Below are 23,452 nucleotides of genomic sequence, written 5' to 3' on the forward strand. Positions count from 1 at the left end.
TTAGACCTTTTACAAGTCTGTTGCCACTCTGAATTATTCTCACAAACAGACAATTAATGTTGTTCTTATTAATCCTTAGAGAAACAACTAAATATTTTATAGATATAAAACTCAAATCAGAAAATGTTGGTAAAGTATGGAAGAACTAAACAACAAAAAAATAAAACAAAAAGCAATAAAAAATGAACTTTGTAAACAGCATGAACCCGGGAAATTTCAGGTTTTATTTGCTCAACTTCTTTTTAATTTGTTTTTGCGACGATACGGGTCGTCATTGCATTTTTCATTAGAAAACTCTTTACACATTCTCTGTTAAAGAAAGGTCAGAACTGCACCAGTATTCATTTTTTAGGCAATTTAGAGTATCTAGTTATATTATCCAAATTACCAGATCAATTTAAAGTATTTAATTATTCTGTGTAATTTTAGAATATCCAATTTAACCTGATCTCTATGTTTTTGGACTGTTGGAGGAAACAAGTGTCCCTGAAGGAAACTCACACAGACGCGGGGAGAACATGAAAACTCCACCCAGATAGGGACTTGAACCCAAGACCCCAGTGCTGGGAGGCAAACGTACGAACCACTAAGACACCTTGTGGTCCTATTTGCCCCATACCATTGTTGACTTGTTGAAAAATGCATGGATGGCCCTGAAAAAAAAAAAAAAAAAAAAAAAAAAAAAAAAAATATATATATATATATATATATATATATATATATATATATATATATATATATATATATATATATATATATATATATATATATATATATATTTCAGCTTTAGTCCAAAAACACTCAGGCTTTCATGGATGATGTTTTTGTACCTCAACTCATGATAGACTTCATAATAGACTTTAGACCCATTGGTGATGTATAGCTAGCTGTATGTTTGGTAGCATGACACAGGACCACACACACACTGCCCTGCTTTTTGCTTTAGTGCTTTAATCCCTGCCTGGTTCTCCTCAGCAGGGCTTTCTCCGGCTCTCTGTGGGGTGAGGGACTTCTGCACGGAGAGTATCGCTCTCCCACAAAAGGATAAAACAGAAAGAAACATTTCAGTGCTTAAAGGACAACATAGGGTTTTTTGTTTGCTGTGTTTTAGTGGAAAATCCGCAGTTAGAGACAATAATCCCCTAACAGGAGCGGTCAGTTCCCACAGCGGAGGTGATGAACTCCCCGACTGGACGGCACTGGACCGTGCTCTGAAAGGTCTTCCTCCTCGCCCTGTGTAAACTCACTCAAACTAACTGTTCATAAGCTGTTACTCTGAGACACTCCGCTGTTTGGCTGTTTAAAAACCCGCCCTCAAAGTGAGCTTTCTCATGTTGACCATTTCTGAACTGAATGCCTGTAGTGGAGTTTGCGGAGCAGAAGAAAAAAATATTTCCTGAGTAGTTGGGGAAGGAAACTGCTGTAAATAAAGCTATTAAAGCCACCATAAATCTATTATAGCCATCATGTTCAATGGAGTGCTTTAAAAAAAGTTTTGTTGCAAGTAAAAATGTGTGAACACTTTGGGATTACTTGGATTTCTGCATAAATTGGTCATTAAATGCGTTCTGATCTTCATCTAAATCACAACAATAGACAAACATAGTTTGCTTAAACTAATACCACATAAAAATGATATATTTGCATGGTTTGCCTGGCATATGTTGTGTGGTTTAAGTAGACTGTGTTTGTCTATTATTGTGACTTAGATGAGGATCGGAAAACACATTTAATGGCCAATTTATGCAGAAATCCAAGTACCAAATCTTGCAACAGTATATTTATGTTTCCGCTGATCATCAGGCTCATTTTTTTTTTTTTTTTCAAATAATCATCAGGAAACACACAGTATAAACACACATACTACCTAAATACTAAATACTACTGTTACTCTATAGTACTGTACTGCCATCTCAAAGCACTCACTGCACCCTGCACTTTACTTCACACTGCACCGGACTTTCCCATACTTATCCCACATATAGCATTCTACACCCTGTACTTCCCACACAACTCAATCTATAATTCAGTATTCACTTTACACATCGTCACTCTCACCGTCACCTTCTGGACTATCTCCACACTCCCACACATACTCTAGATTTTCTCACATGTAAATACATCTACACTGCAATACCATATGTACAGCTCTGGAAAAAAATAAGACCACTTAAAAATAATGAGTTTCTTTAATTTTACCAAATTGAAAACCTCTGGAAAATAATCAAGAGGAAGATGGATGATCACAAACCATCAAACCAAGATGAACTGCTTGAATTTTTGTGGCATAAAGTTATCCAAAAGCAGTGTGTAAGACTGGTGGAGGAGAACATGATGCCAAGATGCATGAAAACTGTAATTAAAAACCAAGGTTATTCCACAAAATATTGATTTCTGAACATTATTTGAAATCTAAAAGCTCGGCATCTTTTTTATTATTTCAGCCATTTCTCATTTTCTGCAAATAAATGCTCTAATATTTTAATCTGGAATTTGGGAGAAATGTTGTCTATAGTTTACAGAATAAAACAACATTTAACATTTAATTTTAATGTTGTAAATATTGTTTACTGCATACTGGGGGAACTTACATCCAAGTTTTTCACTTATGATATAACAAGTCTGATTTAATTTGGTTTGATATACATGTTTGTTTTAAAAAGTAAAATTGAACTCAAATTATAGAAAAGTGGAGTTAAAACAATCAAAAATGAATAACTAAAATAAACAAAACTACATTGCTTTCTTCTTTCCTCTTAAGCAGAAGTAGAAGCACTGCTGTCTGGAAGTGCTGAAAATTCATGAATCCATTGCAATAGTTACTTGAGAACATATAAGTGAGCAAATGCACCTACAAATCACTTTAAATTAATCGTAGTTTTCGTATCGAAAGCATAACCATGTCGGATCGCGCAGATTAGTCACTGGTCAGCCCTGGTTTGGACATTGGCTGACGTGGAAAAGGCAAACTTGGGCTAATTCATTGTGGACGGACCGTTTACGATTTGCAATTTGCCAAATAGCGGAATATTCTGCTTTGATCAAGGAAAGGGACTTTTAATCTTCCAGGCCTAGAGAGCTATAGTACATGACGAGCATTTGAAGTCTCTCTCTTACGAACACACACACACACACACACACTCGTTCAAAGCCATGTTCATGAGTTTCTGTAGAAAAGCATTACAGAGCGTAGAAAACTTGGTCAGTGTTTTTTTTAACGAATGAATTAATTGTTCGGTCCAGAAAAAAATCTTTACATTATTTGTCTGAATTATTTAAATGTGTCTGAATGCCATGATGAATGGACCAATAGAAATGCCGCAGAATTTTCCAATTTTCCACTTAAGTTGAAACTCCTTTTTCTGTAAAGTTTTCAAAAGTCGAAGCAGATGATCTGAAGCTTTTGCGTAACAGAGGCCGTAACAAAAACGTGACGTCGTAGTAGGATATATCGACAAATATTCAGTCAAGTGTTGTTATTATTAAAAATGATTTTTTTTTCGTTTTGCATTACACGTTTATCTTTTATGACTTATGATTTCCTTTGGCGGAAATTTCGGAATTCTTCCAACCTTAAAAATCAGTTAACATTACAATACTTAAACTGGCATTGGGTAAATATACTGGCTAAGTCTGAATGAAGGTTGAGATTAGTTTAAACCGTTTTGGTGTAAAATAATTAAATATCAATCCATGTTGAATTAATTTAGGTTTGAACCCGAAGAAAACTAACTATCGGTAATTCTCCGAACTCTCGCTCGTTTTTTTCGCCTGTTGTATCGATAAGACGCAGTAGTTTCTAATCATACTTGTAGAATCTAATCTTAGGAATTTGTAGAATAAAATCTGTACTTTTTTTTCAATGTGAGAATTTGTGAACTAAATTTTGTATTTGTGTTTTAATTGGAAAATTTGTAAAACAAGTTTCGTAACGTAACTACCTCCATATATCCCGTCCTGTTCCTGTGCGCTGTAGAGGGTAGTTCACTGGTTTTCGCCAGAGGGCGCAGTAAAGGCGCAGAAGTGCGCAGTGAGGGCTGGAGTCTACAGGGTCTGAACATCCACATCAACACACTGCCCGCTGAGCAGAAACACGGAGCGGAGCTGTGCTCGAGCTTTACCTGAGAAATACGGGAATACAGTGTTTAATTTTCTGAATTTAATTATTACTACACGTGCAGTTTATCAACAAACCAGCAGGCGGCGCTGTATCCTTATGTGTTAGCTCCATTTGCCTGAAAGGGCACAGGCCACCTTGGCACTCTCTCTCTATCCCTTCCACACACACACACACACACACACACACAAACGAACACATTTTTAATTTTTTAAATGTGTTTTTAAAAATAATTTTAGTACAAGAATATTAGACTGCACAATAACAGTGAATAAAGAGGTGACCCACATATATAACTAGAATAAAAACAACGTCATGTTATTACTGATTCACGTAATAATCTTTACCAAACACATATAATCACTATTGATAATAAATGTGTTCATAAAGATAAAAATAATGATCTTTATGAATTTTATTCATAAAAAATATCGCGCCTAGAAAAAACGTTAATATTGACGAATACAGCATAATTAAATAACCAGTAAATAAAAATGATAATAACGTATATTTATTCCTACTTATAACTTACTTATTAACCTATTTTATATTTTAGACTGTGAGAACTATAACAACCTATATTTACGTTTTAACTATGGCAAAGCCATGTTGACGATGATAATCTTCAATAATAATAATAATAATAATAATAATAATAATAATAATAATAATAATAATAATAATAATAATAATAATAATATGAGCCTTGTGTTACTTTTTAGTAACTGGTTATCTACAACAAAGCAGTCATGATAATAAAGCCGAAAATAATACTTGGAATTAATAATACTACTATTGCTAATAAAATTACACCAATAATGATATTAAACGTTTTGCAATGCATTTATTATAACATAAGGACAACGATTATGAAAAAAATGCTAATGACTATTACCAAAGTCATTATTATATAAATAAAAGAAAATACATATGATGCTGATTAATTATTACAAAGCGATTGTGGTAAACACACTACCACTACTACAAAGCAAATTACCCGTGTTAAATAGCACTGTTAGTTGTTAAATAACACTAAGAGAATAAACAGTTTACACTCATAAAATCGATTTAACTCTGCATTTTTTCCTTATGTACAGTTAAACTTTTACTGTTAGTAGTAATACTAACAATACAAAAACGGAGAACAAGAAATTCAGCAGTGTAACACTGTCTGTAATGAGGCCCGTAAGTGCGCTTCTGTTCCTCCGTTCTCTTATAACCGTTTATAAAAACTAAAACAGCGACGAATAGAGTATCGTTTAATACGCTTGATATATTTGAACATAAAAATACACTCCTGGAAACGACACAGACACTTATACACACACTTACGGATTAGTGTCTGCAGCTGTGCTGTGTATTAAGGCTAACTCAAGGCTAGCGAAGGCTAAATACAATATAATAATAATAATAATAATAATAATACCTTAACTAAAAGTAGGCCTTTTATTAAAATGATACGCTATTTTCTTTTTACCCAAAGACACATTCGCCTCATTGCCTGGTTTATTCTAAGCGTTTAATAGTGTGTAAAAGAGAAGAGCGTGCATTATTATTTTATGTGTGATCACTTCAGCACATCACAATATGTCTGTCTGTCTTCTGCCGCGCGCTCCCGAACCAGGATGGATGCTAATTGAATGCGCGCTCGGTGCGTAATGGCCTCTCCTCATGACGTCCCCCAACAAACAGAGCTGGAAATATTGTGTGTGTCTAATAAGGCTCATCCCTCACTGCTGGCCAATAGACACACGAGGCAGAGTGTGTGTGCACGCGAGCGGGCTAGAGAGAGAGTTAGAAAGAGAGAGAGAAAGAGAGAGAGAGAGAGAGAGACTGTCCCCCTCACCACTGGACTTCATATGACAAGAGGCCATAGAGAGAGAGAGGTTGAGAGACTCCACAACAACTTGTCTGACTTTTGTTTAGACGTTTATATTTGGTCTAAACGTTAAATTTTGTCCAGAACTTGAACTTAAAAGCAACTTTTTAAGCTCTTGTTTTACGGATGCCGCAAAAACAAAAATCCGAAAAAACAAATTTGATAAATAGAACAGTGCTCCAGTCGCAGGCAAACCACCCAATGCCTCAGTCGATCTGCTGCCTTCGTGGGACGAGCTGTATGTAAATCTCTCTCTCCAGTTTCGGGGGGCTCGAGTCTGTGAGTCCGCCTCTCCGCGCGCGCCGCTGACGCACATTAAAGCCTCCCCTTCGCTTCCGAGCTGCGACCAATCACCAGCACACGGGCTCCACGGCAAAGCTCCTTCACGGGACTAATTAGACTCTCCTGAACTAACCTCACATCCTGCAACAAACCGGTGGAGAAATAAGAAGAAGCGAGGAAAAAAAAGAGACACGCAACAAAACAAACCCCGTCACGTCCATGGATGCGGTGGAGGACTCGACGATGCATGTGGGGCAACATCAACATTTGTGAAGAATCCCTTCTTATTCTTCTTTTAGCACTTCTTCAGTTGCTTCTTCTGGTTCCTCTCGGGTTCCTCCGCTCTGGTCCCGCGTGTGGAGTAAAACTTTGTTTGGATTTCGACTTCTCGCACTTCCCTTCTCCCCCTGCTCTCTCTCCCTCGCTTTTTAAAGACAATGTTTCAGCCCGCGCCCAAGCGCTGTTTTACGATAGAGTCGCTGGTGGCCAAGGATAATCCTCTACCGACGGCAGTGTCGGTTGCGGCGGCGTCTCGAGCCGAAGAACCCGTGCGCCCTGCGGCGCTCAGCTACGCCAACCCGAGCCCCGTCAGTCCCTTCCTCAACGGCTTCCACCCAGGAGCGAGGGCCGTCTACTCCAGCCCGGAGCTGGTGTTCGCAGAGGCCGTTTCGCACGCTCCGGGATCCGCCGTGCCACCGGTGCACCCGGTGGCGCCACACGCACACGCCCTCGCCGCCCACCCGCTCTCGTCCTCGTCGACGTCCGCGGCGCACGGGCCGCATCCACTTTTCGCCGGACAGCAAAGGGACCCTTCTACGTTTTATCCTTGGCTGATACACCGTTACAGATATCTGGGACACAGATTTCAAGGTTGGTTTTTTTTTTAAATATATATATATATATTTTAAATAAACAAACAAAATATTTTGTTTTTTATTTTTCTATCTTTACTTTCGTATTTTATTTTTCCTTGTATAGAACGAGTAGTCTCAATTAGCTTAAACGTGCGGAGTAGGTCAAAACTGGAACTCAAATTTGACTATTTAAAATGGTTAAATTGACTCAATATTCCGAAAACGAAAATTGTTTTAACGTTTTGATTAAACCATTTTAAATATACTTAATTTAACCAATTTAATGTTTTTTCTTCACTTCGTCTAAACACCCAAACAAGCTGAAATTAATTAAGCAAAAAAGTATTCTTATTTTGTTCAAACACTAACCACACTAACCACACATTTTTTCTAATAAACAAAATGTTGCAAAACGTCATTGTTTGCAATTTATGTCTATTCAATTTAGATCAGTTATACAATGTTAGCTTCTATTAATGTTAGCTTATTTTAATGAGGCTTATTTAGTCTAATGTATAGACAGGCATGTGTACAGTTTTAAATAACTATCTTTATGGGAAATAAATGACCGGAACTGTACAAAAAAGCTAAATAAACATGACGAATATTTCTCTGAAATAATCTTAAACAGAATTATTCTAAAGTAAAGTATTTTCACATCTGAAATGAAGATTTAACATTTTTGCTGACAGAGGCTGCATTATTGCTACAGTAGGCCACACTCTGCCCCTTCAAATACAACCGTATCTTTAATGCTAGGGATTCTGCAGAATGGAATTTTACCGAACAACTAAAGGCTAATTATAGTTATTAATAAATTCGGTGTTTGCCTTGTTATATGTGTAATAGGTTTTGTTATTAGGTATTAGTTTAATTTTGCTAAAATAATATTGTAGGGTTGTTGCAAATAATAATGGTAATAACATTAGCAGGTAGATTAGGTAGATTCATTATTATATTAATAAACCCACGCTTATTTTGTTCGATTTTGTTGCATTGTCTTGCATTTTTTTCAAAAGGTTAGTTTTTATGAGGTGTTTTCTTTCACGTACAGTTCACAGCAATATATTGCAATGCTGTAATTCATTCTGAAGCTCTGTATAATAGTGGTAGTAGTAGTAGCTGGTATCACCAACAACATATGCGTTACCTCATTACGTTGTATATAATACACGCTATTACAATTATTTTTTATTTTACAGCGCCGCTCATTTTAATTTAATAGCGTCGGTTATTATCAATCGAGTTATGTAAAACAGTTATTCTGCTTTTTTGGATGTTGTACTTTTTCAGACCATTTGAAAGTGTGTTATTATGATTTATTATTTCTTTTGTTAATTTTAATATAATTGTTATCTTTAAAAGTAAGAGTAATACTGTAATACTGTTTAACTATGCAGGCTGTAGTTAAATGATTCAAGCCCAGCCCATCCAGTAAAGATAAAGCCTGCACTGAATTGAACTTGAATTGACTGTGTCAGTCTGAAAGTGGAGAACTGATGGTGGCTTGTTCGTTGTGATGTGCAGGGAACGAAACGAGTCCGGAAAGCTTCCTTTTGCACAATGCACTGGCCAGAAAGCCCAAGAGGATCCGCACTGCGTTTTCACCTTCCCAGTTACTGCGGCTCGAGCACGCTTTCGAGAAGAACCACTACGTAGTGGGAGCGGAGCGCAAGCAGCTAGCCCACAGCCTCAGCCTCACAGAAACTCAGGTACGAACAATTCTGCCCCTGCAAATGTGCTTCTGACGTGTGTCATGGTGGGTGCACCAGCATGCATGGGTTTTTAATTTGAATTCACTGAATCATTTGAAAATTATTTTACATTGCTTTGCTAAATTTTATTGTTATATAAATTAAGGTAATTACTGCAATAATAATTAGAACTGAATATATGTACGCACGCAGTCATGTGTATAAGCGTTAAAGTAAAGAGCTGTTTTGGCGATTATTACTTCTGTTTAAAACGCTTTTTTATGTAAATTTGCGTGTATAGTTTTAGGTGTTTTTGTTGCTGCTGTGTTTGCTTTTGTTACAATTTACAAATTTAAATTTCACATTATATTTGTTTTGTACCTATAAGCATGCGATGTTGCATTACCAACATGTCACGCGCACGCACTCCAAACTGCACGCTAATTATTTGCTTATTTCATGCTTAAAACTGCATAGCCCCCAACTGACTATTTTTTAGTGTCTTGAGGTGTGAGGTACAGGGACGGTATACATGTAAAAAAAAAAAAGATTTAGAATTTAAAGGGAATCAGATACCCGAACTCCGTTCAGGATTTCGCACTCGTGCGTGCTCCCGTTATAGGAAAATGTCTGGCAATTAAGCAGTTAAAGGCTTTAAAGGGATGCTTAAAAGAAAAAGGGCGGATTGGTGAATTTCCCCACGCCACGTTTAAGATCGTATTTGTGAGCAGGGCTCTCGGTGGGCCCTTTTAGAAACGGACGCTTTTCAGAGAGAGAGAGAGGAGACGAACTGGGAGCCCACTTCAATGCTTCAATTAGCCCCCTGAAAGCACATTAAATGCCCACCCCTCCCTTTTCATTCCTTACTCGGACAACTTGTCTAATGTGAATGATAAAAGATAACGAATTGAGCTGCTGTAGGATGAGTCTGAGAGCTCAAAGTATTTTGCGTAGTGGTAGAAGTGTGTGTGAAACTAATAGATGTGGATTGGAACCAGTAAATAAGATGGCATAGGCTCAAGGGAGATATTTTGCCTATATATGTGAGACTCTTAATTATGGTGTAACAGCTGTGTTTTAAAAAAATATATATCAATCAACATATCGTTAGTGTTTAGCTCACAAAATGCTAAAATAAAAATACAAAAAGGTGGTTTTGATCGAACAACCTCAAATAGACCATAAAAATGACCGCACAAACACGTATATGAGCCGTTATTGTACAACCATGGAATATTTTCGTCTGCTCTACTCGTTAGTGTTGCCTGTTTTAATGCCGTATTTATTTAGAGTTGTTCTTGTCAAGGCGGCGGATCACTACACGTAAAAGCAGCTAAACTGCTTGCTGAATTCATGTGAACTGAAAATGAAACTATAATATAATATAAGAGTTTTTTCTGCCAATTCGACAGTGTATATACGCTCAAAACCTATATATTCACAACTGCTTTATTTATTTTAAAGTTGCGTTTTATAAAGAATGGAATAGCCTAGCTGAATGGAAAGGGGACTATTTTCTTTCTCGGATAGATTGCATGTGAGATGCCCTCTCTCTCTTTCTTTCTCTCTTTTTCTTTTTTCTTTTTTTGTATAAGGCTATTCAGCTCTCCGTCACTGATACCAGCTCAGAGGCCAGCACTCTTTTTTTCTTTGTTTTGGAGTTTCATTTAAAGGGAAAACGGAAACCTCGCAGTAAATTTTCCTTATTTCTTTTTATTTCTTATTGTCTTTTTAATTCGTTTCTAATTTCCCCCCGCAGGTAAAAGTTTGGTTTCAAAACAGAAGAACGAAGTTCAAGCGCCAAAAGCTGGAGGAGGAGGGTTCAGACTCCCAGCAAAAGAAGAAGGGCACCCATCATGTAAATCGATGGAGAATGGCCACCAAACAAGGAAGCCCTGAGGAAATAGATGTCACATCGGACGATTAAAATTTTAAAATAAAAGACGTTTTTTTAAACATAAAACAGACTGTCTGCAACCCAGGACAGGAACTTGCGTCGGCTTGAAGGACGACACGGATGAGGGGATGCTGTGTGCTGGGAAAGAGACTAAAAGACTGAGCGAGAGAGAGAGAGAGAAAAGAGAGTGAGGGTAAAGCCAATGGTCACAATTCCACTCTTCGGCAGCTTGAGGGTGAGATATTCCTGTTGGTGGCACTGCTGTCACTATACGAGCGGACTGTCAATACTTTGTCCACGTTGCCAAAACGAGATGATTGACAGGTATTACAACATGTTCTGTTCACCCCCCACCACTACTACTACCCCCCACCCACCCTAGAGAAAACAACATAACTCCAATGCATAAGACATTTTGCACTTCTGATAATTTTATTATTTTATTTTGGGCAAAACGTGAAACGCTCCTCTCCAAGATACCAAAACACACGACTGTTTTTGTAAAAAAAAAAAAAAAACTTGAATTGCATGGTAGAGCAATGGATTATTATTATTATTAATATTATTATTATTAATATTATTTTTGGTATAGGTGATTTAATTTGACTTCCCGTAGACTACGAATTTGTTTCAATTCTATTTTTTGACCTGAGAAATTGTTGTGTGCTTCTTCCGTTTTTCCTACGACAGTGTGGAGTCTTTGAATTTATAATTATCGTGTTCAAGTGGTTGTGAAGAAAATGAAAAGAAAAAACAAAACAAGATGAAGTAGCAGTGCTGCGTTATAGTGTTTTTTAAGAAGCGAAAAAACGATAAAAAACAAACATTTTCAAACTTTCTAAAAGTTTGCCATAAAAACGTACGATAAGAAAATATCAGTAACATTCCTTGAAAAATTCCTGGAAGCTTTACCATTACTCCCTGTTCTCACCCCTCATTTAAAGAGTTGCCACGAAGGACTAAATACGCAAGAATTGGCAGCACAGAAAAAAACTTCAAGCACTGAGCGTATATTCCATGTACAGAGATCCTAAAAAGCTAATGCTTCTGTTAAATTCTCTTTTACCAGAATGTAAATAATTTTTTGTGTTTTGTGTTAAGTTTGCTACAATTTTAACACAAAAAACATATACTTCCAAGAAGTATATAATTGTCAATATTTTGTCAATAAAGTTTTATCATGTTGCTGAGAATAAAAATCGACTCAGGATTTGTAAGCGGGAGTTCAACTGAAATTTACGCCTCATTGTGCTCATTTTTGGGGGGTTAAGCAAAAGCTTGCTTTTCAGTAGTGTATTGGCAGGTGCGCTTCCATCAGATTTGCAGACTGGAGTCATATATGGTCATTGTCACGCAACAATCAGTACTGCTTGGTTCATTTTTTAAGCTTTTTCACTTTTCAGAAATGTAGGATAAATTAATCAATGGTAGTGCTCAATCTTTTTTCAATTCCACATAATGTGGAGACATTTTTCCTTCTACTGTTAAGGATGCATTTTGAAGATATAAATATAATATAAATATAAACAGTATTTGTTTTAAAAAAATCTATTCAATCATTTAAAAATCGCACCGTTCCCGCTGTTTTATGCTCATTTAATGCTGTAAAAATATGCAAGGTTGTTATTTTTTAGAATATTTTAAATGTTTTTTTGTGTTTAGTTTTTTTTCTACCTCATTTGCCTCTCAGCCCTGATAGACGGCATTAATCAGTTTTATTTCCATTGACAGAGAAGCAGCAGTCTGCTCTGTTCTGGCCTACAAAGAGTCCTCCGAGCTTTTTGTGCAAGTGCAAATCAGTTTAGGCAATTATCATACGAGTAATATGGGGGCGGGGGGGTGGAAGAGGGATGCATTGCCCAGTGGTCCACTTTAATCTGTTAATCCGTGGATCCAAAGGGGCCTGGTTGGACATAATTTAGTACAATCTGACTACCCCTCACAAGGCGATAAGGGAAGGTTTGCAATGTGCTTTGCTTTGTTTAAGACCGTGTCCTTTAAAATCGCATAGCATTTAACCTACACGCCACAATTTCACCAATAAGGCTGGTTAAAAAAATAAAGCAGTGCATAAAGTAAAAACTTGCTCATGTAAAATTTGCGTAGCAATTTCTTACTGGGCAGAAAATTACGATAAGTCTTAAACTAGACACAAGACACCTAACACACAAATTTTTATACTCTGTCTATGGCAGATATACATCCGCCGTATGGAAGGTTTTTCCGTTATTATAAAAATGGTCTGTGCACCAAAACGGCAATAAGAAAAAATCTTCAGAGAATACCATTAGCTTTGAAAACCCCCTAAAAGCTTTATTACACACCCAGCTTTGAAATAGAGGGATTAGAAGGCTGAAAGGGTCCCACAATAGTTAGAAGAAAAGGTTTCATGCTAATGAGGTTAATGCCCTTTGTATCTCCGGACTCCACAACTTCATTACTCCCTATCTGGAGCAACACGGAGCGGCTCAGAGCCCACAATCCACTCGAGCTGTTCCCCTACCCTGCCTAAAGAAGGGATTTGATAGCCGTCCTGTTCAAACTAGATAATTATATCTTTTCAAGTTGGAATTAAGATAAAGAAAAGTGCAGTGAAGGCGGTGAGCCTTGATCCGCAGCAAACAAATTTGGCGCACTTTCTGCGTCAAAAGACAAGACAGGACCCCCTCCTCTACCCAACAACCCCCCTCCCTCCATAATCATTACTGCCAGCCCCTTTATTAATTTTACACTGCCAATTTACAGGCGCCCACTGTTCACTGTTTTACATTATTTAACGGCGGGCCAATTAGCTTTAATCAAGTGTATTTTGGCCAAACAGTCTAGGCACTGGAAACTTTTAATAACCTATTTGTTTCTGTTTTATTGGCCTAGAAAACAGTGGTGTTTTTTTTACCTACTCGCGTGCCAGGGTTCCCATATTCATAATGTAAAAAAAAAATCCCCGTGTCGCTTTATTGCAAAGATAATAGGGATCCGCTATTTGGCAACTATCTTAGTCAACAACTCAGGACTACTGCTTATGAGTTTGACCTTACAGGCAATTAATTGATTTGCTTTGCGAACAAGCACGCGGGTCTGAGACCCCCATGACCCGCTAAGCCAACCCCAGCTTGGGGGTAACTCCGGAGGGCAACTTAAACCCGCATTGGCACGTTTATGGAGTAGGAACGCGATTGGAGCATGCAGGAACTGTCCCAAACAAATCCAATGTAGCTTTAAAACAGGCTCTCAAAAATAAAGGTTAAAAAAAGTGGTTATTTCTGTTTTAAGATTTTACATAGATTTTTTTCGAACGATATATATAGATAGGGAAAGAAAGAGGTAAAAGCAGAAGAAGTAGACGTGTAAAACCTGCTCCTTTCTACGAGTGATGCTCAATAATTGCCCGTCATTTCAAACACCCGCCTATCAAATAACCCCAGTGACCCAAAACCTCTAATCTGCAATTACCAGCTTTAATTACATCCGCTGATCCCACTAATATGAATGGCAGTTTTCACAGGACTCGGTGCGCGGGATAAAGCCATGCTTTGACCCTCACTACTACCTGCAAAGCATCACACCAGTATGGAAATGAAAGTTCAAGCTCCAGTGCCCGAAATGACAGTAGTTTATTCTGACAAATGGGAAAGTCGAGGACCTGTAGCCAACCCGTCGTACCTGAGTGCCTATATATCAGGCCTACACACTGCAGTTCTATTCAACTTATTAGAGCTGACGCTGGCCGACTTTAGCTCACATTGGCCTTGAACTTCACAGCTATCTGTTTGTATTTATTACGAAATATCTTGTTTCATTGTGCAGTTGCGTTTTTTTTTCGCGGTTTTAGATTACGTTTAATTCTAGATTATCGTATATTTTCTCTTTAGTCAAATCAGTTTTACTGTTTATACAGTTTATATCACATATCCTTTTTTGTATTTTGAAAACGGAAACATCTGCTTATTTTCATTGCTTAACTGGAAGTCATTGTAAATATTGGGCATAATTCTATTCTGGAGTTTTTAAATAACTACAATATTTTTAATATGCAAAAAAAAAAAAAAAAAAAAAAAAAAAAAACGATAAAAATGCACCTCATAGGTTATGCTTTTCAGCGCAGCTTATTTCAAATTAACCTACAAGTGTTTTGTCTTTTATTTATTATTAGCGTTTTAAGTGGAGTCTGTGAAATACATAATATTTACCAGATCAATCAAAAGCAAAGTCTTTTAATTCCGTATTTGATATGACATTTATTAAATGATCTGGCTGACTTCACGTTTAACTGAGATTCAAATAAAAGTTTAATAAGTCTATTAGGTACAGGGTTTAATACATGCTGTAAACATTATTTTAATTAAAAACATCATTCTATGAATTATATTTAAGAAGGCTATTAATTTAATGCTTTTATTTTTATACAATTAATTTATGCACCATTTTTTGTGCACATTTATTTATTGATTTATTTATGCTGATATATTTATGATATTTTTATGTGTGCACGAAAAAAGTACAGACGGTGCAAACATTAATTTTTATTGTCATTTTTTTTGTAAAATATCAATTTTTATTTTTTATTTATTAAGTGTTTAAGTGTGGCGACCCTTCAAAAGTTGGTTCTATTTATGACGCACTTCTTTTGAAAAGAAATGAATAATTTGCGGACCCGGCGCAGGCCATTTTTTTAAATAGATCTAATAGTTACAAAAAGGAAAGATACCTTCAGTGTTAAGGGAGTGTTTGGCTGTAGCGTGCATAACAATAATAAATAATAAAACAATATAACTAAATTGCACATGATTAAACAAGCCACGGGTCGATGTAATAAAGGTGACATCAACACGAGCATTAAAAAAAGTTTATTAAACAAAATATGTAAAAATAGATTTTTGATGGTAAAAAACATTTGATGGCATTGTGGCTTTTAATAATATACTTGTTTTAACAGATAAGTTTAACGCCAACTATTCATTACAAAAAGCACTATTTCAGTACAATGAGAATAGAAAAGTGTGTTGCTGGAATGACGCAGGCTTTGCGCTGTTAGAGAAAATATATGACTCCAGGACAGGATTTCTGTACACATGCATGTAAAGTTTCCCACGTGGGCGTGTGAGTTTAAAGTGGAACAATTCACGAGAATTCATGCATTGTGGTGGCCTATTGGGATTTATGTAACTTCATGTAACGTTAATTATGAAAGTTATGTATATGGTGCAGCTGTGATTGTTTTGGGAAAATAATTAAGTAAAAGTGAGGGTGTGGAGTTTTTGGATAATTTAATTCAATAGAAATATTTTTAGTCAGTGAGTTTCGTTTAAAGAAATGACCGGATCAGAGCCCAGTTTAACAAAACGTTCAAATCATCTTAGATACGCAGACAGGATGTACGGTGTGATGCTCAATTCTTTGTGCTAAGATGCTTTTGGTACACCCAGACCAAATAGACTTGATATAAGTATTAAAATAAAAAACAAAAAATATATAGCAATATAGTATTTTCTGTAACTGTAAGCTCCATATTTAGTTTAATTTTTTATGCGTTTATGTGGCATTTTTTCAAAATCTTATACACTCTTGGACAACTCAAGTATACATGCGTGTTTTGTTACTGTCTCTTTAAGAGTGACACACGTAAGTGAGCTCTGTTCTGGCTGACTGGCTCTAGTGACTTCATGCTAATAAAAGCGGCCTTGGCTGAGAAACTGCTTTGGTTGTTAGTGGGCGGGGCTAAACTGCATTAGGTTAAAAGTTGGATAATATCTGATGGTTTGTATGACATCACAAAACAGTGGCAGATATCTCTTATGTTTGTAAAGACGTTGCTGTTTTTTGATGTCATAAAATCTAACAGCTTTTTAACAGTGATGTTATGACATCATTTTGTGTTGGTTTTCACAATGTCACAAAACAAATGGCTTTTGACATTCTGTGATGTCATAAAATCTGTTAAAAACTGCAATTTAACCTGTTTTGCATTATGGAGATCATCATAATTGGGAAGTCAAAGGTGTACATTAGAGCATTATTCATTTTTACATATTTCATAAACGTTTTTAGCATGTTAAAATAATATTTTTTTTCTCACTCAAATATCTTCTTTTTCACAAAAGGGTTTCTTTAAAACGCAACCTATTTTAAAGTTGGGGATTGTTGGGATTGTTCCAAATGCAATATTTCAACATTTTCAACATTTTAAATTTTAATGGGTATGTTAAGCTCTTTGACACGGTTTACATAGAGAATATGTCACAATATTCTCAGAACTGAAAAAGGCTGTTTGGCATCTAAATGTCAGCCCCAATAACACAGTGACAAATTAGTGATTGTATAATTCAGTGCTGTCTTTCGATGGAAACTGTAAACTGTTCTCCACCTCAGGCTCACGTTCCCCATCACTCAGTCACAGGGAGTTTTGGCTAGACGATCACAGCCCGAGCAGCTTGTTATTTCAGTGTATGTGCCTCAGTTATTCCAATAGCGACTGAGCCTTCTCCCAGGGACCTTCTTCTCTGACATGCATGTTAAAGGGTCTACAGTTTGATGTATAATGCAAACATTGCTAAGTGTACCTTTACTGATAAAATGCCGGTAAAAAAAAACCAGCTACAGCTACAGCTGCAAAAACATGCCACTTTTAATTCAATGTTTTTTGTCGCAAAAAAAAAAAAACACAAAAACAATTTGCATGGGTCTGGAGCCACCCATTTACGCAAGGAAGGGTTGCCAATCAGAACAGAGGACTTTTGTTTTGGGTGTGACTTTACAAAAAAAACTGTGAGTGTTTTACTCATAATATAGAAATATTGACATATTGCGCAAAACAGTATAAAAAAAATACAAGGTATCTGAAAATATATGTGCCACTTTTTTTGCATTTTGCCAGGTGTTGTCCTCATATGTAAAGCCTAAAGGACGCGAGCAAGAAAGCTCAACATACATCTACACACATTTTTCACAGTTGCTCACTACGAAGCTTAAAACATCAATGGGGATCTGGAGGTGAGGTCCAGGCCAGAGTTCATTCATGAAACTATCTCCATAGTCTCTCTCTCTCTCATGTGTGCCATTTCCTTCCACACCTTCTTAACTGGCGATGAATTATATATGACCCTTTTGATGACGGACACTAAATAAAAACTTCTCTTTTTTATTGAAAATGCATCTACAAGTGACATTCTTTCCCCTAATGCTCTCCATATGGCCGGAGCGTACACCTGATAAAATACCTCAGGGGCCCCGCTGTTCGGAAAATCCTCAATTCGTTCCCTAAATAAAATAAGCAGTGCCTTCGCTAAATATATCACATGTGTTGCCGCACTGATTCCCCGGGTCTTCTGCCCCCATTCGCCCATCTCCTCGTACATGTTCTGCAGCCTGCTCGGGGTAACTCCTCTAACACTGCTTCATTGAGAGCAGGCCGAGCCGAGGCGTGCTGTAATGTCACCGGTTCTGTAGTTAGCTTCAACCAAACGCTGGCTACATTCTTCGCAATCCACTGAGGTCATATCCACTGTTATAAAGTGAAACCATGTGTAGCCTGTAGATCCTGTGTAGCATTTACACTTTTGTAAATAGAATTAGTCTATTACACATGTTCTCAATAGGCAATAGGTTCCTGCAGGCTGTTTGGTAGCTAATAACTTGTGGCTCCTGCAAAGAAGGTTAAACATACTCTAAACACTGCGTTCACGGGGAAGTGTGGAAGTGTATCTGAAATGTTTGCTAAATTTCTGTATGTTAAATATATTATGGCAGTTCAATTTGGGCTGTTTTGCATTATGGAGACCATAATGAGCAGGAAGTGAATGGTATACATTGGAGCATTCATGAATTTTACATGTAAAAAAAAATGAAAGATCATATATATTTTTTTATTTTGCAGAGGTTCTTCCCACTTCCCATTCTTTTTCACCAAAGTGGTTCTTTAAAATACAACCTTTTCAACATTTTAAGTTTTAATGGGTATGTTAAGCTCTTTGACATGGTTTACATAAAGAATATGTCACCATATTCTCAGCCAGTTTTTTCTAAACAGTGGGGTTAAAAATTCTAGTGATAATATACTCTGATTTCATTTCAATGCAATGCAATAATAAGATAAAATTGACAAAATGTTCTGCATGGAACCACAAGTTGAGTATAAGAGCCTCTGACAATATAGCATATAAATAATAAGACAACATCCACCTGAATGTTTTATTTTTCAACAGGAGATTTAAGGTAGGAATATTTGCATTAATATTCTTATATATTTACATTTTTTTTTAAATAAGACAAGTCATCGGAAGTTTAATTCCAATCTCAGACGCATTGGAGACTTTTTGGACACATCCTGAAGTGCAAGTCCATAATTACAATGTCTTATATCAGGTCCTAAAGTAGGATTTGAACCATCCAATTTCCAATTTAAAATGAAAATAAATTCCAAACCCTATATTTTTAGTCGGATCTCAGATTTTTAGACCCCACTGTAGAATCACACGTCTCAGAGTGTTTTCACAGGCTGTGGAATTGTTGTGCAGCACAATTCAAAAGCCAGTGACCACATAATTGCCCTGGTAGTTGCTGTTATAAAACCAACGTGTCTCACAGCATGAACATGTGGGTGCAGGACACAGTGTTCTTCATAAATTAGGTTTTATCTCTTCATTCAGTTTGTTACTTGTTACTGACCTCGTAATCTCATGTACTTTATGCACTACAAAAAAAGGTATTGGTTTAAATATTGTGTTTAATCACGGCCAGTACCAAAAGTATTAAAAGCTAGTGCGTTATCATTATTTTTATCTACAGTATAAAATAATTACATGTAAGTGGAAGTTTAGATACTGTCAAAATCTTACTTAATTAAAAATATTGCGTGAAAAATATAATTAAACTAAAGTTAAAGGTTCCCACATTTAAGCATACACAAGTGTACATATAAAATACAATACAAAAAATACAGTGGGTGCTGTTCATAAAGATAAATTATCATAATGGCAGGCACTTCATTCATTATTTCATTATTATTGTACTATATTGTAAATGTAATTGTATTCAGTGTTACTCAAGCACAAATCTTACCAAAGAACAAGAACAAAGTACACTTATTCCAATAGTTTTCTGAGATACAACTTAAAAATGACTTATCACAATCATTACTTACCACCCACTGCACTGTCCACTTTAGGTGTCAATGCCCTTTATGACATATTACCATTACACACATGACACTACTGTATTTGTATTAAGGAATGTTAACTGTTCACACAATTTCATAAACCTAATGTCCCATTCATCTGGCACCCACTTTTAGGGCTCGCTCATACTCCCATAATTCACTTGTCATGAATGTCTTGTCATAAGCATGTTGGACATTATTCAACCTCACTTACAAGATAGCACCTCACCACTTATTCAGGTGTGGGCATTCCCAAGCAGTCCCCTGAGGACAATAACTCTTTATTATCAATTTACATACTGCTATCCCATGATAGCGATATGCTAGATTGTAAGCAAAGTGAATTTGTGGTTCTTGTAGTCTAAATCCATGACTTTACACTCTGCCACAACCTCCAAGTTTCATCTTTCTGACCTTGGATTTTTAATAGTGCTTACAGCTTCACAGGAAATCCCTCTTTTTCCTCCATTGAGCGCCGTGATGATGTGAAGAACACAACCCGTTCCGACATCTGTCCTCTAACAGGCTTGGGAAGGCACAGCCAATTGTTAAGTGAGGCACTTGTAGCTCGGCCAATTAAGTTTAAAAGACTGTTGCCTATCAGGGACCTGTGAATCCTTAGCCAATGAATGTGACAGAATACAGTGCGAACCAATTACAGAGTGGGAAGCACTGTTGGTGAGAGGCTGGCAAAGGCAATCTAGAGTGAAAATTGTTGCTTTGTGTTTAATAGGTTGAAGAAAACGATACTTAGACGGCAGTAAGTCTTTTATGTCTCTTATTTGGTTTGAGTTATAGTTATAGTTATACAGTTATTGTTATAGTCATTACTGGGGAAGAAACATCAAATCAAATCAAAAAGGTTCACTGGTTGCATTTATGATTAAATGTAATGTGTGATATACTGTAGAAGCTTAATGCTACTGCATATGAAGGTCCTACACTTTCAATGGTTCAATCACACAATGCTTTTTTAAGCCCTTAACTCTGCAAATGGAAACAAAGCAAGTTTGTTATTCATTTATAAGAATGAAGAAGGCATCATCAGTCTGGGACTTTTAGCAGTTTTGTAGATTTTAAGGGGACAAATCTATATTAAAAAAAACGGTTAAAGAAAGCAAACATGGTACTTTTTCTCACCTGAAGGTTCGGACCAATGTTCATGTATTTCTTAAATTGTATAAATTTGGCCTAATTTGATTTGGTTTCACGCTGGAGTTTAGTGAATGCCTTAAAGGACTTTGCTAAACATCCTGTTATCATCACCCATGTGGGCAGAATCCCTCTATACAAATCGAATTGTTTATAGAAAGTTGTCAATTTGTAGAGTTGCCTTTTCAGGTGTTGTGCTGAATTCTGCTTCCCTGTCAAAATTTCCTTATGTCCTTGGCATTCCATTTATTTCTGTTTATAAATAAGTGTTAATCTACAGTTACAGTAGGTACAGTAATCACCAGCTTGATCTGTTGCACCAATACTACAGATTGTAACAGGATGGCAACACTGCAACCCTTCAACAAATTACAACAACCCAGTCAACAAATTATCTAGTGAAACTTCTTCTCTTTAACACACAAAAAACCGAGATACGACATAAGTATTTTCTTGTACTCAAAGTACACTTTTCGTAATTGGCACAATTTGGCTGCTTCTTTTTCTTCTTCTATTGTGTAATGGGTGATGATAACTTGCCTCAACTTCCGGTAATTGATCAGAAAATCTGAACCATCCAAAAAAGTGTTTTCACACTACAAATAAACCAAACCATTGTTGAGTTAATCCGAAATGTGACCACCTTCTATGATTTAAACATTTTTTTTTCCTATGGTCTGTGGTTATAGACTGTGGTTTGCAGCACCTTTTACACTTTCACTAATTTGGTTTGGAACACACGGACCAAACGAGGTAGGTGTGAAAGCAACCTAGGAAGTAACGCAGGGAGTAATGAGTTCCTGATTGAAGTAAGGCACTGACCTTGAACTTTAGCTGATGTCAAACAACAACTTTGTTACACTGCTTGGCCCAAAAAAAATCTCCATCTGTATGTATCTGTAAATGATGTGGGGTTGGTTGATGCTGCAGTTGGTCTGCAGGTTTAGGTTCAGCAACAGTATGTGCTGAAAGAATGAGGTCAACTGACTACCTGAATATACTGAATATAGACCAGATTATTCCATCAATGGATCATTTTTTTCTTCCCTGATAAACACGGCCATATTCCAAGATGACAATGCCAGGATTTATGGGTCTGGAATTGTGAAAGAGTTCAGGGTTCAGGGAGCATGAGATCATTATTTATGATTTTCACACATGGATTGAGAGAGAGTTCACCACAGAGTCCAGACCTTAACCTCATTGAGAATCTTTGGGATGTGCTGGATGGAGAAGAGCTGCTTTGTGCAGTGGTCAGACTCTACCATCATCAATGCTGCTGCAAGATCTTGGTGAAAAATGTATAAATTAATGCAACACTGGATTGAAATAAATCTTGTGACATTGCAGAATCTTATCAAAACAATGACACAGCGAATATTAGAGTGTGTGAGATCCTTCCAGAAGAATAAGAACTCTGGAAGAATGTTGATGTGAGTCTATATATAATGGATAAATAATGGAGGTGTTTTGTCTCATAAGGTGAGGACAGAGCAAAGCAGGCCAGTTCACACAAGGCCTGGCGTGCTCGTAAGTGTGTGCATGAGCAGGCGAGCAAGTGAGGAAGACAGAACAAGTGTGTGTGTGTGTGCGTGTGTGTAGCTCCTCTTTTTTCTCGTGTCCAGTCTCTTGCTGTCCTTTTAGGGGACTCCAGAGGCTAGTTAGAAGGGTGTCTGGTTCTCACCATGAATCTAATTAGATCCCTGACTGAGGTCTTAACATTTCCTTGAAGGGAGAGAGAGAGAGAGAGAGAGAGAGAGAGAGGAAGAGAAAGAGAGAGAGAGGAGTGGAAAAGGTGCTAAAACACCATCTCTTTTCTCTTTCCTCACTCCCCACCACCCACACCCCCCACCCCGCCAGCCCCCTTGAAAGAAAAACAAAGACCAGCAAGCTAATGAAGTTGGTAATTAAGGAGCTTCTGTCAGGCACAATAGGTAATTAGACATTCGCTTCCCCAGGGTGCTAGCGGTCCAGTCTCATCAGCGCTCGGGCCAGCAGGCTGACCAGGGATGCTAGCCTCCCAGACCCCTTCTAAAAAAAGGGAGAGGAGCGCTAATTTTCACCTCCCCTGACCTGCTGTATCTCCTCCAGCTCGGGGTCCACTGCTTATTCTCCCAAATTGTTCAGCTAAGAAGCTAGTCAGGACAATAGTTTGTTAGGGAACGGACAGGCTAGCGGCGTTCAAGAGACAACAGAGGTTTTTTTTATAATATATTCTATCATATCTTGCTATTTTACGGGCTGAGGCACCTACTGTACGATATGGGGCCTGTAAATTCTAGAGTGGGTATGGTTAAAACTTTGTGTCATCATCCACAACAATTTTCTTTGTCTTGTACCATCTAACACAGTTTATCCTATTGTGAGGACATCTATCCACTGGTGAGCACTTCTATGTTAGAGGACCCAAATGATGCATGAGT

At 37.1% G+C, this 23,452-nt stretch overlaps 1 protein-coding gene across 1 annotated transcript; it reads left to right on the forward strand.

The window, feature by feature from the left end:
- Positions 1-5,854: 5,854 nt before the first annotated feature.
- Positions 5,855-16,416, forward strand: emx2 (empty spiracles homeobox 2). Its single transcript, XM_007238578.4, has 3 exons — positions 5,855-7,148; positions 8,660-8,844; positions 10,586-16,416. The coding sequence occupies exons 1-3, from the start codon at positions 6,716-6,718 to the stop codon at positions 10,751-10,753; spliced, it is 786 nt and encodes a 261-aa protein (XP_007238640.3). The 5' UTR covers positions 5,855-6,715; the 3' UTR covers positions 10,754-16,416.
- The last annotated feature ends 7,036 nt before the right edge of the window (positions 16,417-23,452 follow it).

This window comes from Astyanax mexicanus, chromosome 7 (assembly GCF_023375975.1).
Source record: "Astyanax mexicanus isolate ESR-SI-001 chromosome 7, AstMex3_surface, whole genome shotgun sequence".
Classification (NCBI taxonomy): domain Eukaryota; kingdom Metazoa; phylum Chordata; class Actinopteri; order Characiformes; family Acestrorhamphidae; genus Astyanax; species Astyanax mexicanus.

Bases quoted from the DNA above. Each gene is read 5' to 3' on its own strand.
- emx2 (XM_007238578.4), top strand. From the start codon at position 6,716: ATGTTTCAGCCCGCGCCCAAGCGCTGTTTTACGATAGAGTCGCTGGTG. The intron at 7,149-8,659 runs GTTGGTTTTTTT...TGTGATGTGCAG, and splicing joins TCTGGGACACAGATTTCAAG to GGAACGAAACGAGTCCGGAA. The intron at 8,845-10,585 runs GTACGAACAATT...TTCCCCCCGCAG, and splicing joins TCAGCCTCACAGAAACTCAG to GTAAAAGTTTGGTTTCAAAA.